Here is an 18,603-nt window from a genome sequence, read left to right as displayed (position 1 = left end):
GTGATGGGTTTTCTCATTATGTATTTGTTAAATGAGAAAAACGAAGGAGCGGACGAAATGAACTGGGGTCCCACTGAATGACGCACTAATTAGGCAGGTGGTTCCCGAGAGGGACGTCCCTGGAGAGGCAGAGGCGCCACCCCACGTCAGCGTCTGGGGACCACAGACGGGAACACACGGATGTGTGCACAAAGACGTTATGCATTAGGCTCTGGACCCCCTAGTTAATTGGAGTGGCCTGAGTTATAATCGAGAATGAAAAATAGAGGTTTGAATGGAACACGGCAGCAGCAAAATGTCTGTATTTCACCCCGAGATTCAATCAATGGACACAGTTTGCTGACTGCGACACACAACAAAGGGGCTTTATGTCCTGCTGGGCGGCCGACAAAAGAGTGCTCGCTGTCAGCCCCTCAGCAGAGGGAGGCTCTGTTCCTTTCGCAACTGAAGGAAGGTTTTCAACAGAGGCCCAGAGCCCCCGTGCTGCCGGCCCAGTGTCACTCACAGTGCGGCTCGTAAGGGGGCGGGGGGTCCCCGCAAGGCACACACTCCACGTCCTGAAAACCGACGAGCATTGTCTTCCTATAAAACCTAGAAGAGAAGGAAAGTAGCCCTTGTTAGCTTTTTCATCAGAGCTCGCAGCTGCAGCAAACACATCTATGTCATAAATCACCGGCAGTCTCCATCACTGGTCCTGTTGGTAAAACCAAGATTCTCAAAGGCCTAAATGAAACAGCGTCTCAGACACATCCTTAGAGAGCTCCAAGCACACAGCAAACACCTAAGGATGTAACTCTACATGTAGCTTGAGGAGCCTCCATAGTGTTTTCCAGAGTGGCTGCACCAGTTCACATTCCCACCGACAGTGCACGAGGTTCCGATTTCTCCACACCCTCACTGACACCTGCTATTGTCTGCCTTCTGGTTATAGCCATCCTGGTGGGTTTGAGGTATGTGGTTTTTTTGTTTTTGTTTTTGCATTTCCCTGATTTCTAGTGACTTTGAGCATCTTTTTCTGTGCTTACTGGCCATTTGTGTATTTTCTTTGGAGAAATGTCCATTCAAACCCATATTTTAATTGGGTTATCTGTCCTTTTGTTATTGAGTTGTCAGAGCTCTTTATATATTGTAGATAAGACAGTTCCTTTTCACACACATGATTTACGAATAGTTCCTCTAATTCTGGGGGTTGTCTTTTCACTTTCTTGATAGTATCCTTTGAAGCACAAAAGACTTTAATTTTGATGACATCCAGTAGAGCTATTTTTTCTTTGGTTGCCTGTGCTGTTGGTGTAAGACCACTACTTTTTGCATCTGTGCAGGTGCTAAGTCTGTGCATAGGGAAAGGCTTGAATCTCTAGGTTCTTCCCTGCCCTGTTTCTGCCCTTCAGGCCCAGAGTGTTACCTGCCCTCTGGCCTCAATAAAGTCACAGAACTAGCACCGGGCCATATGGTCAAAGCCCTGACCCTGTGGGCATGTGCTGGCCGAGGACAGTGAGGCTCTCTGTCTGCAGTGACGTCAAGCCTGGATTCTGGTGGCAGTGTCCTGGTCGTGGCTCCAAGCTGCACTGCAGACTGGCTGTGTAATCTTGCCTGAATAACCTTCAACAATGAGCAGGCTGACTTTCTTCATTTTCTAAACACGGTGAACATGGTGGAAGGGTGTAGCTCAGGGGTGGAGCACGTGCCTCGTATGCACGAGGTCCTGGACGTGACTAGCATCTCCAATCCCTCCAGTAAATAAACAAATAAACTTAACTACCTCTGTCCCCCAACACACACACACCAAATCTTAATAAAGAAAAATAACACGGTGAACACTGCAGAAAATAATTCACGTAAAATGCTCGCCTGTTTTATCTGGGAAGTCTGCCCGGGGGTCGCCTAGAAGCACTTAAAACTTTAAAATTCCTCCTCCTGAGCTTGGTCTCTCCACCTGGCCCAGGAGGGGTCCCCTTTCTGTCCACGGCCTGGGTCCACTTTCCCTGTGGACAGTTAGGGTGTCCACTGTCACCCCCACCCCCGCCTCTGCCCCTGCTCTCCGTCTCCTGAGCTGCCTGGGCCTCGCTGGAGCTTCGGAAATGCCCAGGTCGTGCCCCCTCAGGGCCTGCGTCCACTGAGATCTCACCATTTCAGTATCGCCCACCCTGATGACCCACTTTAATCCTGCAACTGCCTCCCCTGCGTCCCTGGGGGCTCCCCCTCCCCCAGCTGCTGTGGACGCTCTTTCCCCAGAGCAATCCTCCCTTCTACCTTCCTGCACAACTTACTTCTCATCACTAACCATGAGCGTCTTCTTCAAATTTCACCAAGTCAGAAGCTGCACGTGGGTGGGGATCCTTGTCGCCTTCCCTAAAGCCATGCCCTCCTGCCGCTCCACCAGCACATGCTGAGTGACCGGGTGGCCATGTGTGTGTTTACCGGATTACCACTGAGGACAGGCCATCTTCGGGTGACCACAGACCACCTGTGCCTCCTCCTTTGTGAACTGACTGTTTATTCTTTTGTCCCTTGGCCCACATTTCTTACTGATCTGCAGGGCCTCTGCAGAGCCTGGTGACACCCAGCCTGGGTCGGCGTGCTCACCCATTTCACCCTCAGCATGCCGTCTCGGCGCACGGCGCACAGGATGTGCGGAGAACAGAAAAGCCAGGAGCCCTTGGCCAGTGTGTCCAGGTTCAGATCAGTCGTATTCAGGGGAGGGAACCAGAGAGATGCCTGTTCAGAATCATGAAACAGTCACGCGGAAGGAGCGGGCCACGTACCCGGGCAGGCAGTCCCCGCAGACGGCGTCCGCTGTGGCGGAGCAGTTGGCCTTCTGGAGGCGGCTCAGCAGCGCGCAGTCCAGACACGGCTTGCACTGCTGAAAGCCCCAGTCCTCCTTGAACCGGAGCGGCCGGCAGCTCGCGCACCGAGCGTCCTCCCCGAAGCCGAAGCCACACTCCTGCGGGGATGGATGGGCCAGAGAAAGCTGTTCAGACACTGGGAGCATGGGCGGGGGACCAGGAGGTACAGCGAAGACCTGGGCTAACAGTCACACAGAGGCAGCTCTTTGAGCAAGTTCAAAGGTGTCTCCCGCTGCTAATAATCTCTCTTTCGGCCAGAAGGATCCTTAGTCACCAGCTTGACTCAAGCAGCATTTGAGTAAGAAAGCCCCCCCCCCCCGCAACCCCAGGATCGTGGCCAGATTCAGGCACAGTTACTGCGCTTCCTCCTATAACTCAGTCGGTCGTGTGAATGTTCAGAAACAGAAGTCAGGGACGCACTCGCTGACTCACTTATCAAGGCAGAAAATAAGAATCTGAAAAGTATTTGAACCCACGGACGGCCACTTCGAAACGTCACAAGCCTACAAGCCTAGAAATGTGCCCCGTGGACAGATCACATATACATACGACACCCGCTCAGCGGTTTACTCTTGTCTGAGAGTAGGAAGAGGCTTCCACAGTGCTTACGAGGGCACCGAACTCCTGTCTGGGTAAAACTAAAGGTCTCAAGATTCTCTGGATTTGGGCATCAGAGCACAGCACTGCTCTCCAAGGGCGGGCAACACGCGTGACTTTCTGACCCACATGTGATCATTTCCACCAGTTCTGGCACAAAATAAATCATAGCACATCATGTAATGTAGTTATAGTGCAGCCACAAACAGAATGATATAAAAAAGTGTTCATGATCGTTTAAAAAATAAGTTATCATACAGAATTAAAAATATGTTCCTTTTTCTTCTTTTTTTTAATGGAGGCACTGGGGATGGAACCCAGGACCTGGCGCGTGCCAAGCACACGCTGCCTCTGAGCTCTACCCACCCCCCCGTTTCTTACAAAAACATTAATACTCGGTACTAACACTCATCAGGTGCTTATTCTACACCGCGACCTCACTAATTCACACGCCCATCCCTCCCATCTCATGCTGGGAGCACGGAGCTTCACAGAAGGCAGGCACCTTGTCCAGAGCGGCACTGCTACCGAGGACCTGGATTTGAACCTGAACGGTTTGCTTCCAGGGTCAGATGTCACGCTGCTACACTGTGGGTCTCTCGGGCACTTTACCTGACACACGCACAGAAGGATGTCTGAGAGACGGCGCGTCAGACGGTGACACGCTTATCTTTACTGCGTGATGGCTTCTACAGAGCCCGGGCCGTCAAGAAAAAGCAGACAGCAGCTCAAGGGCTGCAGGCGGAGCAGCACGGAGCGCGTGCGGGACCAGAGCATGGACAGCCAGACGTGGGCGGTGGCCGGAGGGCTCCCACCCGCAGCCGGCTTCCTCCTCTGTGACCCACAGGCGCCAGAGGGCAGACCCACCAGTTCAAAATTCCCGCTTCTCTATAAAGTGTACATATTTAACTTCTTCATCCATATGTATACACAAAGTCACCTGAACAGTACTTATGGGCTAGAAACTAAATCCAAACCAACACAACAGACAGCAGCCCCCGTACTCCAGACACCAGCGGGCCAGCAAGGATGAGTCACAGCGCCTGAATCCAGACCTTCTACTGGTGGCTGGCTCATGGCGGGGAAGCCGACCCTGCCCCGCCCACCTGCCATCTCTCCGCCTGTCTTTCAGATGTGCATCTTGAAGGGGCACAGCAAAGAGCAGGGGAGAAAAGCTGAAGTACAAACTCACAACTTAGAATTTCTTTTGAATTGTTAACAGGGATTATCTTTTGCGGGGAGGCGGGCAGTGGAATGATGAGGCGTTTTCAGTTTTTATAATTCTGTAATGCTTTGACTTGCTCGAAAAAGCTTTTTGACTAATCAGGAAAACACCAAAGACACACATTCAGGGACAATTTCTTGAGACGAGACTTAGTCGCAGAGGGCAGGGAGTCACTGCTCTTCTGGGGGTTGTGCAGTGTGCCTCTGTGCTGGGACGAGTGCGTTCGCAGCTGAGAGCGCCGCGTGGGCATCCAAAGGCTTTCTTTAGGCACCAAAGGGAGTGTCCTTCCCAGTGTCCCGGGATCAAAGCGCGTGCGCGTGACCGCGGGGGTGGGGACCTCCCGGCTCACAGGCTCAGCGTCTCCACGTCAAAGGTTCACGCGGCAGCAATTTCAAAACCATGCTTTGATCCAGGCGGCCTGGACTGTAAGCATCTCACCCACAGGTTAACCCACAACACAGAGGGAAGGGTAAAGGGAGGGGGAGGAAGACAGGAAAACAAAGGCAAAGAGACAGGAGAAGAGAAAGGTCTACAAACTGGTGGCAAACGTCTGGAGTTTTGCTTTTCAAGCCAGGCTGATATGGGGGGAAAGTGTGTATTTTCCTACATGGGAGCCAAAGACACAGTGTTTGAGGGCCAACTCTGCCACTTGCCAGCTAAGCTATTTTGGGGCCTCTCTGACCCTCAGACTCTTCATCTGTGAGAAGGGATAACAGCGGCCCTACAGGGTTATTTAGAGGCATAAAGAGGAAAATATATAAAGCCTCTAAACTCTAAATCAAGCACAGGCAACCATCAAACACACGATACGAATGACTATGAGTATTTTGGACTCTACAGCCCAACAGACCAACTTTCCTGAGTCAAATAAAATAAAGCCACACTGGGCAAGAAAGGGATCTCAGACCCCGATTTTTTCCAGGTTACTTCAAACATCACTTTCTATCTAAAACATTTTTACTGAATTAGAATCTTCCTAAAATGAATCGTGACCACCTGCTCTTGGAAATGGGTACATAAACTATAATTTAACCTTTCTTGGTGGAATCCTGCCTTTATGTTTAACATAAAGAACTCAGCAGCCCTGCATCTGAGGGCAGTTTTGTGTTTGTAACGCCCCTGCTGAGCGATGGAGCGATGGGGGCGGGGGGCTTCCTCCCTCCTGCTGAGCATCATGGGGGGGGGGGTTGCTCCAATCACTCACTTCCTCTCTATTTTGACTCCTGACTGTATTCTAGAGTTTGTGTGTACACGGGGACCATTTTGACCCATGAGTTTTTGTCATACATCATTGGGTGTCATTTACACATCATTAGATTTTGCAGCATGGGGATTTCATGAACCATTTTTTTTTCTTTTGGTTCATTCCACACTGGACCAAATCGCGTATAGAAAGCAAGCAAAGCCAGGCTCCAGGCGCATCGCAGCTCACCTTCGCTAACTGGATACTGACTTGCTCTTCCGCCTGGAGTTCGTATGTTTTGGGGCAGCAACAGTAATTGTGGGGGGCAGGTAGGTTTAGGTGAGGGGTTGAAATAAGACTGTCTCTGTGACTGTCGCACAACAGCACCCAGATTTGCAGAGCACACACCGCAGGACACGCTCGTATGGAGACTGACCATCTGGGGGAGTTTTACTTGAAATGTATTTTCTCTGAAGTGTTTGCCATTTAAAAGAGGTATGATTAGAAACACAGCCTGCGATTATTTTTAAACTTTTAAGGATACTATCATAGCCTGCAGTTCGTGATAGTCTCAGAAATGTATGAAGTGACCACTCTCCATGTTAAATTACCTAGACATCTTGAATTAACTAGTAATTCAGAGAAATTATTTGCAAGCAATGAAATGACTACATAGCGCCACAGCACCAGCCACTCTTAGAGCTCATTCGCCGTGTTTCTAAAGCATCATAAATGTAGAGATGCCGTAATTACTTGAAATCCAGGCTAATAAGTAAACAGCATATAAATATCAAATTACCCCCAACATAAATGTCTACTTTGATGTTTTTATTTCATTCAGTAAAATGAGGTGCTTAAGATGCCTTGAAATCTTCCCCACAAGTTCAACAAACAACTATCAGGAGAAACAGGAAGGAGACAAAATGACAGAGAGAGACAGACAGAGATAGAGACAGAGGGACAGACTCCACAACCCTGGCCCCACGGTAACCCCCTCTTCCTATCCTTGCCTCTAAATTCCCATCCCCCCAACACACAGGTAAACACTATTGCCAGGTTTGGGGAACCCTCCCAGAAATATCCTCCTCGTGTGTGTACGTGCACGTGTATGTATGTGTGTGTGCGTGTGCATGTGTGTGAACAACTGTTCTGCATCTAGTTTTTCGTTCTCCCCATCAGCGCTTCAGGGGAGGGCGGGCTGGCTGGCGTCAACCCAGGGGACGCATTTCCCATGCAGGGATGCCACCGCAGCACGACCCTCATCCCTGCACCCCACGTGCTGAGGCCGGGAGGGTAACCTTCACGTCCGGAGAACTGCGCTGGCGAGGGTCCCGGGATCTAACTGCATCTACGAAAATAATCTATCTTTTGTCTCTCCTCTCATTACTTTAGAGTAAAAGGGGGCGATTTCCTTAGGCACATTATTTTTGGCGGCAGGCTAGCTGACTACCCTTGGGAATAGAAGGAAAGGTGTGGCTGGGTCTCTGGAGAGTACTGAGGGGAACGGGGCAGGCTGGCCAGGCTGGCCACGCTTCGTCTGCGCCTTTGACAGCCCCTCTTTGACCAAACTACAGGCTTCTCTGAGCCTCTCTCTCAATTACGCCCTGTTCTCAGGCCTTGTCTTCAAGAGCCCAGGTGTCCAGGGATCCTGTCCAGTTGTAGCCAGAATCCCCCATCCTCAGTGTCTGCTTCTTCTCCATATCTGATCAACCCTCCTCACCCCGCCACCCCCAGGGGATGTCTGGTCCCGGGCCACCTTCAGCAAGAATCCTCTTCCATCTCTGCAGCCAGAACCCCTTCCTCGATGTCTCGTAGTTACCCCACCCCTGGGCTGTAGTCCCCACGTGTCCATGCTGGATTTGGAACTGAGCCCAGCTCTGTCCTGAGTGCCCTCCTTCTCTGGTGCAGAAGTTCTTGAACAGAACAGGGGACTTTTACTGCTTTAACCTCGGTCCTGCTCTGGCTCTCTGACACTTCCCAGGCTGTACCGAGTCCCGCCTCTCACCATTTCGTTAGAAGGACTGTGTGTGTGTGTGTGTGTGTGTGTGTGTGTGTGTGTGTGTGCGCGCGCGCGCTCATGTGGGAGGCTGAGGGGAGGGCAGAGAGAGTCGGTCACTGGCCTGGGCTTCTGAAGTAGACGCATGTTTTATTTTTATGGACACGGCCTGTCATTAACATCAATGGTAGACGTGAGTTTAGGCTTTAAAACGAAACTGTAGTCTTTGTTTTTGAAATCATGACCTGGTAGCTTACAGGGGTTCCTAGGACTTCCCCGAATCCCCAAGAAGGCCTTTTTATGAATGAACTTTGAGGTGGGAAAATATACACGTGGATTAAAAAAAGAATGCAATTTTCAAAAGAGTATTGCTGCAAGGTTCCCACTCACTTCCCCGAATCGTACAGGTGGTGACTCCTCCTTGACGACACCTCCCCCCACGACTCCTCCCTGAAGCCCCCGCGCCTGGGACCGACAGGCAGGCTTTGCTGGCTGTGCCCGAGTCGGGCTTCCGGACCTTGTCCTGGTCTACCTGTGCGTTTTCCCTTGTAAAATCGAGTTCCAGCAAGAACCCCACAGTCAGTGTCACCAGAACTGCCCAGCCCAGATCCTCACCCCCTACCCTCCCCCTAGGGGATACCTGACCACCCTGGTCTGTTTTCAGCAGGAGCCCTGTGTGGTCGGCTTTGGTCAGAAACCCCCCTACTCCAGCGCCTGCTCCTGGTAACTTCACCCTCCCACCTGCTGCCCCGGCCCCACCCCGTGCCTGTGACTCCCCACCTGTCCCGGCTGTATTCGGAGGGGACCCAGTCTCTCCCCCGCACCGCGAAGCCCCTCCGCCGCGGCCCCCACGCCTACTGCAGAGCTTCTGAGTAACGCCTGCCCTGCCGCCTGCAACACCGGTCACTGCTTTTTAACAGCCAGTGAGTAGCAGACAAATGCTCACTGAGTAGCTAGACGGACGCACACAGACTGAGCAGGGCGTCCCAAAGGCGATGGCGGCCATCACCACTGCTAGTGTCATGGCTTTATCCCAGGGAGCCAGGGCCCGTGAAGGCTGGAGCAGCACCTCCCGGCGGGCAAGGCCAAGCGCCCCCTGGGCTGGGGGGGGGCAGGGGGCGGCGAGCTTCCCTTATCTTGGTCCTGGGCTGGGCCCGGCCGGGCTGCTGCTGCCCACGCTGCAGGCAGCAGTAGCTCTGTCACTCTGCCCAATACTTTTAAGCCACATTTGGTGGCTTTCCAGTAGCAAAATGACTCAAAGTAAACAGTCCTCAAGCCCTCTTCTCCCTTTCTCCCTCTGCAGATCCGGCCCTTAACAAAAACATCAGCCGCTCCCACCTCCCGGCCGGAGGGCCGTCCCTGACCGACCGCGGGGAGAGCCTCACAGACCGTCGATTGTCCGGGAGGTACCTTCAGGGGCCTCACGTCTAAAGCACTGTTTATTTGTTCAACCAATAAGTAGTCACTTCGGTTCTTTGAACTTTAAAAACTCAAACTGTACAGAGAAGAAGTTATTTATGGAGAAAATCTAGGGCACACAAATGAAAATGACAAATTATATTCAGGTGGCTGGTGTTTAGAAATCAGCTTTTTAATTTCCTTTCATAAAATACCACCAAAGACATACTCCCCCCAACGTTCGGTTTATGCAAACCCGTAGTTGAGTTTTCTAGACAAAAATTACAAGCTAGGGCTTGTTAATATCTGCCAAATACCACTGGGCTCGATTAGGTATAATTAAACGTAAATAAAGTGAGCAACGCTGTAATTAAGTGGCAGAAATGAATCTTTTTATGCCTGAAAATTACATTAGTTTTGTGTGGGTGACTTTACTTCTAAGGGTGAAAGCAGTTTTCTGAAAGGTAATGTCTTTAAGAAGGTGAAGCCCACGTGCACCCGCGTGGAGGGAAAGATGCTGCTGTTCACAAGAATTAATTTTTTCACATGAACCAAAGTCATCCCAATAATTGGTTAGAAAAGCTTACTTTGAAAACCGTGCCAGAGACTTGAAGTCTGTTTCCAGAGGCTCATGCGAAAACTAGTTTCCTGATTTACTGCTGGGAGGCGACCGTGTTGAAAGCACATTGTTGGCTTCAGGCTCGGTGTGGAGGAGGGGCCAGGGCTGGGCAAACGCTGGCCAGCCGCTGCGAACTGAAGCCTAACGTGGCCGTTCGAGAAAACACAAATCCCCCGCCCACAGGCCCCGATGCTGCTGGCTCTCAGGAGCCCCCAGGACAGCGCCCCCATGCCCACCCACAGCCACGGCACATGCTGCTCGCAGAAAGCTCCATGTGTCACGGAAACCAAACTGGGTATTTTTTTGCCTTGGAAATAAGAAAAGGCATTATTCATGATCTTTAAATTTTCAGAAAATGTTTGAGGGGGAGGTGATTAGGTTTTCTATATATTTATCTAATGGAGGTGCTGGGGATGGAACCCCGGACCTCGTGCATGCTGAGCACACGCTCTACCACTGAGCTATCCCCTCCACCCCATTAATGATCTTTATCATACACTTCCCAAAACTAAAAGCTAAACCCTGCAGTGGGGAAGGGAGAAAATGTGGCTCAAGGGGATAAAAGCCTCAAAACAGACTCCAAATGTCTCAGTGATCCTTCCCCTATTTTCCCAAAGATTCAGGAAAACGACTTTAAGCTGAGTTACGAAAATGAGCCTGAATGAGAGAGACAGTGCTTGGGGCTTTTGTGGGGGTGGACCTGGGGACCAAAATGGCTGATGAGATGGGGGGAGCCAGGAGCAGCAGGGACAGAGATGGGTGGGGCTGGGGGGCAGATAGAGGAGAGGGATGCGGGAGCCGCTCCTGCCCTGCACACGTGCTGGGATATACGTCTCTGTTTTAGAAGTTGGTCCCAAAGCCACCACTACCGGAGAGATGTCGCTCCTTCTGGAACTGCACTGTCCAATACAACAGCCATAACCTCACGTGGAGAAACTTCAGTTTGGTTACTTGAATGAAATGAGATAAACAACCTGTTCCTCGGGGACACCTGCCACAGGTCAAGTGTTGGGTGACTGCAGTGCCTGGTAGCTCCCCTGTGGACAGCACAGGGAGGGACCACTCCATCATCACCCATGATTCAGGGTACCAGAGCATCATCGAAAGGAGAGACAGATCATTACCCCAAGAGGCTCCACCACCTTCCCCAGGGGTGCTAGGCAGATCAGCTAACCTCGGTGTCTCTGGTCCCCCATCCATACCCAGGTAGTCACACTCCCCATTTAGGACACATGCTGGAAGGATTCCATTATCTCACATACGAAGATCACAGAAAACCTGGCTTGTTACAGTAAATGCTAGCCAATACTATCTATTTTGGTGTCATGGTATGTATTACAGAGTCACAGTGAAAGACACTGCAGATAGAGTCCATATTTTTTACATTAAGAGACCTCCTGCGGATGAACATACTTCAAAGGTGGAAATAAGTCCTCGTCTAAAAAGTGGCAGAAGATGGGGGAGAGTAGAGCTCAGCGGTGGAGTGCGTGCTTAGCATGCGTGAGGTCCTGGATTCAATACCCGGTACCTTCATTAACAAATAAAAATAAATAAACCTAATTACCATCCCCCTCCCCAAATATTAACAACAACAACAAAAAAAAAGTGGCAGAAGATAGGAAGGGTGTCAATCTCCAGAAGCAACAACAGTCTTACTGGACCTCGAGCTGCTGAGACGTCTTACTGTCTCACACTTGAAAGGAAGTAAAAAGAGGTCAGGGAAACACGGACCACAGACCGCAGGTGAGCAGAGCTCCGTCCCGCTGGCCCCAGGGATGCTATCTGGACCGTGTCCGGCAAGCCCTGACTGCACGCTCTGATAGTGGAGACGTAACAATGGGGGAGTAAGCCGGACACCTTGCGAAGAAGCAGGAGTGAATGTCTTCCAAAGAAAATAATAATTAGGAGCAATAAAACCACAGATGGAACCTGCTTACCCAAAGTATTTCTAGGCTTGAGTTTTAAGATATAGATTCATGTTTGTAATTCAGAGATCTTCATGAGCCAGAATTTGTTATTTACACAGATATGGACAGAAGTCTTAAGTTATGCTCACTACATAAAAACAAGCTATAAAATAATGTCAGAATAAAGCTCTTTGCTGAAAATGCTCTTTTTTTCAGTCTTAATATAAAGAAAACTTTAGTTGTGAATATTGATCATTTGATCCAGGCTGTCTACCTCTCCATGACTAATTAAAAAGTTACTATTTATCGTAAGCCTCAGTTTAAATGGTAAAAAAACTTTTATACTCATTTGCTTCATTACAAAATAACACCTCCTCCAAACAATCTATTTAGTATTCCACGTAAAAAGCAATCAGGTTATTTATAAATGTAGTTATCCAGCAATTAAAAAAACCTCATCTTGGTGAGAAGAATAGATTCTACCTTGAATTGCAAAGCTTAGAAGTGATAATTAACCAGTTGACTATAGTTGTTAATTTAGTGCTGTATCTGATTTTAATACACTCAGAACTTACTCTTCTTTCCTCTGAAAGATACACGGTATTGCTGAAAACTTACTACAGGCAGCCTGGAAAGGAGAAACTGCAAATTCAAAGTGGACAGTTCAGAAATTTTTAGCCCCAAAGTTTTCTTATTAAAAAAACTCACTCTCTTTGCCTTGATTAGTGAACTGGGAAATAAAAGTGTATTTATACTTTCATTGGTGTGTTTGAACCCTCTACCCTCTTTACGTTTTTGTACCTTAGTGTACGAGCAAGGCTCACTTGCTAATTTTATTTACTAAGAGCTAAAAACCAAGATAAAAGACTTGGCGAAACATACCATAATGCACACAATCACAAACTCATTAGCCTTTCTATTACTGGATGTAAACATCACCTTTTCCCCCCAAAACCTACCTGAGGCTGACTGGCTTGTTCCCTCCTTTGGCAAAGACATGAGACGTCCGGGTTCTTTTGGGGGGGATAATTAGGTTTATTTATTTTTATTTGTCCATTTTTTAACGGAGGTGCTGGGGATTGAACCCTGGACCTCGTGCACGCCGAGCACGCGCTCTACCACTGTTTAGACAGCTGGAAAGCTGACAGGGCTCGGCTGCCCGCAAGGCGGACTCCTCAGAACACACAGGAACAGGCTCTACATTTGTATATCTGTGCTTCCAAGTGGGTCTTAAGAATCTAATATTTCAGGCACATCATTACCTTCACTATTACTCTTTCTCACTCAATTTGTCCCAGTCTTTTTCTTTTTAATGAAGAAAATGATCATAAACATTACTAAGAAAATAAGCACACACAGACGGAAGTATTCCGATTGCTCCCTTACGGCTGCTTGTACTGAAAGAGGGCTGGACAGTTGTTTCAATACTCAGGGAAAACTGCTACCTAATAAAGAGTATTTCTGCTGGATATCCACGCGAAACGATGAAATATGGAAACTGTTATCAGGTAATCTCAGAAGATGGATTTTTTAAAACAAAACAATATTAGAACTGATAGAACCTTCATTCTCTAAACTGATTCTCCAGAATCACACTGGATTCCCCAGGAAACGACGGCTAGGGAGCAATTTCTTAGAAACGATTTACTCGTCTCTTCCAGTCTGAGAGGTTTCATTCAGATTTTCACAGAGATTTGGGAAAAGAAGCAGCTTTGAGGGTAGAAACATCGTCATCTATTTCCCTCCCAGGGAGGACACACTCAGCCTCTTTGTTGACAGATCCCAGGTTGCAGATGTGCTGCTATAAAGGACCTTTCTGTACCCAACAGGGCAAGACCTATACCTGAAAATGCATGTCACTACCATCCACAGGGGTCACAAAGCATCGGCAGGGCTGCAGCTAACCAGACGTCGCAGAGCTCGAATGTCAGCCTGCGTCCACCCCAGGGCACTCCCCACGGTGCCTAAAGCCAGCACTTGTTTAACACACACCCAGGGAGGCCGTCCACCAGGACTCACTTGCGGAACTCAAAGTTCCTGTTTTCCCTGGTGTCTGCAGCTCATTGATCAAAAATCTACGCGGAGAAGACTCAACTTAATGGGATGGTCGTCTGTCGGGAAAAGGACTCCTCTTTTAAAAGTCACTTAAAATTAAGAAACACATCTTTTGTTCCTTTCTCCAACAGGAAGACCTTGATGCATTATTTAGAACAAAGTGATAACAACTGTCCACAACCGGTAACGTCGTCAAAAGCTCATAAAATAAAGCAAACGGACGAGGACCTCTGAACAAGCTCACGACCAAGAAGGTGCCCAGCACAACCGACTCTGAAAACCTGCCAGAATGCATTTTCTTCACAAACTGTGGTTCAGATGAATGTATTTAAAATGCTCCTGGGAATAGCAGACACTCAACACAGGGAAATTAACAATACTAGTGGGCATTGTCAAAGGAATGTTCAAAGCCGTGGCTTGGAAAAGAGTTGCTCCCTTGGATCTGGTTACCTAAGACACTGCCAGGCTCTCTTCCGGACCAGCAGTGGTGACCCTCATTTCAAGAAAAGGAAGGAAGGCCTAGTAAACAGTAACATCACCATTTCCTGTTATCATGCTCTATCTTTACATCTTTAGTCAAATGTAGATTCCTTTTAATTCATGCAAATAAACCTGAATGATTCTATTCTTTCAGTGAAATATGATAAACACTAAATTATAGAAAACAATGACATTTATTGAATTGCAGTTATTAGAATCTATTTCTTTTATCTCAGGAAGATACATGAATCACAAGTATTGTAAAGGGAATTGCACGATACCTGGCTACAGGGACATGACGAACCAAGAAATCTTCACTAGTAATTAACTGAAAGAATTCAGCTGAAAAGCACATGTTGCAGATACAAACTACTATAAATAAAAGAGATAAACAACAAGGCCCTACTGCATAGCCCAGGGAACTGTATTCAGTATCTTGCAATAACCTATAATGAAAAAGAGTATGAAAAAAGTACGTGTGTATAACTGAATCACTATGCTGCACATCAGAAACTAACACAACATTTTAAATCAACTGTACTTCAATAAAAAAACAAAAACAAAAACAAAAACACAGATGGACAACTTTACCACACACCCGCTAATTACCTTGGACAACTCCATGCCAGGCCCACACTGCTTGCAGAGAACACAGTTTCCCGATCGATCCCTGAATTCCTGCTGGCCACAGTCTCCTGTTTCACACGTTCCTTTACATGCCTGCAACAAATATTCCACAAAACGTTATCTTAAAGTAACTTAATTCTACTGTTTCTGAGACAGGAAGGCTTTCTTCAGTATTAGTTACATAATCACTGAATGTAAACAGTAATTCAGACTGAGGCCAAATCAGTCTTCACTTTAGGAAGAAAACCACTTTCTGAAAAAGTCAGTGGAACAAACAACAAGTCTGATTCCTCTTTGCACTCCCTGAACGAGATCTCCCTTTGCTAAGTAAGAAGACACACAAAGAAATGGTTTTGCAGAGATGCAAGGTCCTTCTGCAACCTGAAGAATTCTGAATTCAAAAATTACATTCTTTGATCTTCAAGAAATACAAACATATTCACATATAATGAATTGAAGACATAGGTAAATGAAACAGACTAGCCCCAAGAACTCCGCTGTTATCCTTTAGACAGATTTGCCTTCCAGTTCTGATGACGAAGTTTCCACCTCTTTCAGTTGAATTCCATTTACTTAAGAGTTCATCTTTCAAAAAATACCATCTGACAATCATGAGATCACTAAAATTCCTGACAATGATGAAGATGACAGTAAGGGCTCAACTCTCTGGAATCTTCAAAGTACAAGAGTGATGGAAACACGAACTCACTGTCTTACTGATCCTCATTTACCGCTAACGTGGGGCCTAACGGGGTACTTTGGTTCACAGCATAGGACTTGAATGGAAAGATTACCTACATTGCAGAAACAAGGTTGTAAGTCATTTTCCAAAATATTGCCTTTATTTCTTATTTTATCTGAAAACAGTAAGTTCTTTGTATATACTATCATTCTACAAAAGTATGTACACTTGTTTCTTAATGGACAGTGTTTTGTTAAAAATGTTGGTCTTCACAGAATCTCTGACGGGCGATAATGTTCAGTTCAGACTCTTACGCTGAGCAGGAACTCCCTCGGTAACACTCCTGACTGTAACTCGGTCTTCGTAAATGACAACAGAGAACGTCAGGAAGCACTGGGGGCACAGAGACTCAGTGTTTGGTACGACGCCTGTCACACAAGGTGCACGGAAACTGTTTTTGACAGTTGTAACAACGGGCAGTTATTCATATAAACCACCTCCACCTTGAAGCAGAGACATCTGCAAGGACGTCAGTTAATCTCCTTACACAAAACCAAAGCCTTCAGCTCTAGAGCGGCAGGCAGGAGAACTCATGGTGGGGTTCAGGACTAGAACATGATTTGGGGTTAACAGTCTAATAATCACCTCCCGCCTCTCTTCACCCCTCTGACAACCAATCTTAGAGGAGTTCAGTTTTATTTAAGAGGGAGAAGAGACTGCCCTCCACCACAAAGACCCTGCACTTGCTTTGAAAAAAAAACATCACAGTGTCTCTTCCAGACCGTTTCTTCCACTGTTTACAACCTCAGCTGCAGGAAGGGACATTTTCCTCACATTTCCCTGGATCTCAGACTCCAGTCGGACCCCACTACCTCTTACTTGGTCTTCCAAGAAGACTTCAGGTACTGTCTTCAGTGGAAATAATTCTTTTTATATTTGTAGATGATGACTATCTCCAGATTAAATGTCTCAATGATTCTTTTGAACATCTTCATAGACCTTTTGTGTTACGCTTTCAAACATTAAAATTCTCCATCCATATTTGAGGCTTTTTGGAACCAAGAGGGATATAAATAAATAAATTAAAACAATAGAATTTTATTATTTTTTTAAGTTCTCACTTATTTTGGGTGGGTAATTTATTTACCTTATTTATTTATTTTTAGAGGAAGTACCTAGGACTGAACCCAGGACCTCGTGCATGCTGAGCGTGTGCTCTGCCTCTTGAGCTACACCCTCCCCCTCCCCAACAAGAGCATTTTAAGAATCAATTCCAAATTCTTCATAAACTGCAAAGTCATGGGCCGCACACTGAAAGCTCCAGCCTTGTTAGTCTAGGCTGTGCTGTGAGGCCCATCTGCCTGTAAACTCAGCGCAGCCTTAGTATCACGCGGCTCCAGGTTATGCTGTGATTTTCTGACTTCATCTAGACTTAAACACAGAACTGCAGGAACTGTTACAAAAGGCTAAGGCCCAACAGCAACCCTGGATTTACTAACTAATCACGAGAAAATGTAATTTGAAAAAGGTTTTAAAATACGTGATTAGAAATAGAAAAGAGACTGGATCCTACTTACATAAATTCTTCCCCCACATTCTTATGAAAGTGAAGAGTTGACTTACCAAACCGGCTAGCAAGACCAGAATCGGGAAGAGTGTCTTCTGCCGCTCCAGGAGGACTTCGAAAGCCATTGTTCTTACTCAACGCCTTTCTGGCTGAAGGTTCTGAAAGATTAGAAGATGCAGGGAACATCAATAACACCCGTGAGTGCTCTGTACTTACTCTAGGGTGTTTCCCACTTACTGTACACACTACGTAATGTTATTTATGTCTTAAAAGAAAAGTCACCTTTAAAAAAGATCCAAGAGGCAAGTAACATGCAATTCTTTAAAACTTTAGGTTATGAGAAATGAAACTTTGTCCACCCACCCATCATACACAAAACTCCTACTGGCTCTGAATTCCCAGACCATCCATGGCTTTATTTTCTTTCTATCCAGGTCTCTACAATGTCCAGTCAACTTCACCCAGAAAAGAATTACATTCAAACTGTGACTTACAGAAACCCAACAGGATAATACTAATGATAAAATAACAATGAACACTGCCAAGTGCTATATGTCAGGTACTATGTTTAACATGACTTAGTTCATCCTCACAAGTACTCTAGAAGGTTAGTACTACCACTATCCCCATCTTAGAGATGGGGAAACTGAGGCTCAGGGAGGGCTGAGTCACTTGCCTGAGGTCACATCGCTGCTAGTAAGAGGCAGAGCTGGATGCAAACCCAAGTGTGTGGCTCTGGTGTCCCTGTGTCACACATGTCCTGAAAACAACCTGCTCCACTTAATAAATACACTGTGCCCGGGTGTCAGGCCTTCCGCTCCACCGAGAAGCAGAAGCAGCTACTACCTGGCACTGTGAGCTCTTCCCCAAACCAGTACAGACAGATTGTCTATCAACAGAAAAATGAATATTCATTTAAAAACACCTAAAGATCATTTACAAGTGATGAAGGTGGAGACACTCAGCTGACATTTTAACAAAAGATAAACTAAGCCTCTTTATCTTCACCAATAAAGGTCTACAACGTAGAAACAAATCCGTTTTGCTTTGTTTTACCAATTCACACAAGGTCAAGAGAAGAGACGCATTTAACAAATTTTTTTTTAGTGAAGACTCTCCTGGGAGCGCCAACCATCAGGCAGACACAGCGGTTCCGTTCCTCTTTAACAGAAACCTGGAGCAGGTAACCTGATGGCTTAGAAAGAAGCCCCAAGCAGAGAACCAGAGCCACGGGCCGAAGAGCCCAAGAAAAACAGTAACAAAAACAACAAAGGAGGCGGGCCGGGCAGCTGCTGTCCCAGCTGCGGACGAGCAGCCAGCCAGGGGTACACCCGGACCCAGAGGCACAACCCGGGTGGTCAACCCAGCTGCCCGAGCAGGTCCAATGATCAGAGCAATGAAAACCCATTTTTAAGCTTGGC

At 47.3% G+C, this 18,603-nt stretch overlaps 1 protein-coding gene across 6 annotated transcripts in view; it reads right to left on the bottom strand.

Moving 5' to 3' along the window:
- Window positions 1-18,603, bottom strand: part of TNFRSF19 (TNF receptor superfamily member 19) — a 68,856-nt gene that overhangs the window by 31,270 nt on the left and 18,983 nt on the right. For all 6 annotated transcript variants that reach the window (XM_074377924.1, XM_074377923.1, XM_074377927.1 and 3 more), the window contains 4 exons: window positions 17,239-17,340; window positions 14,916-15,026; window positions 2,766-2,944; window positions 506-591 (listed from right to left, as the gene is read on the bottom strand). In XM_074377924.1, the coding sequence (XP_074234025.1) occupies window positions 506-591; window positions 2,766-2,944; window positions 14,916-15,026; window positions 17,239-17,307 (445 nt within the window). In that variant the 5' untranslated portion in view covers window positions 17,308-17,340. The remainder of the gene's footprint in view (window positions 1-505; window positions 592-2,765; window positions 2,945-14,915; window positions 15,027-17,238; window positions 17,341-18,603) is intronic.

Source organism: Camelus bactrianus, chromosome 14, assembly GCF_048773025.1.
Source record: "Camelus bactrianus isolate YW-2024 breed Bactrian camel chromosome 14, ASM4877302v1, whole genome shotgun sequence".
In the NCBI taxonomy this organism is placed as follows: domain Eukaryota; kingdom Metazoa; phylum Chordata; class Mammalia; order Artiodactyla; family Camelidae; genus Camelus; species Camelus bactrianus.
Note: the sequence above shows the minus strand (reverse complement) of the source record. Positions and strands in the feature narration are given on the sequence as shown.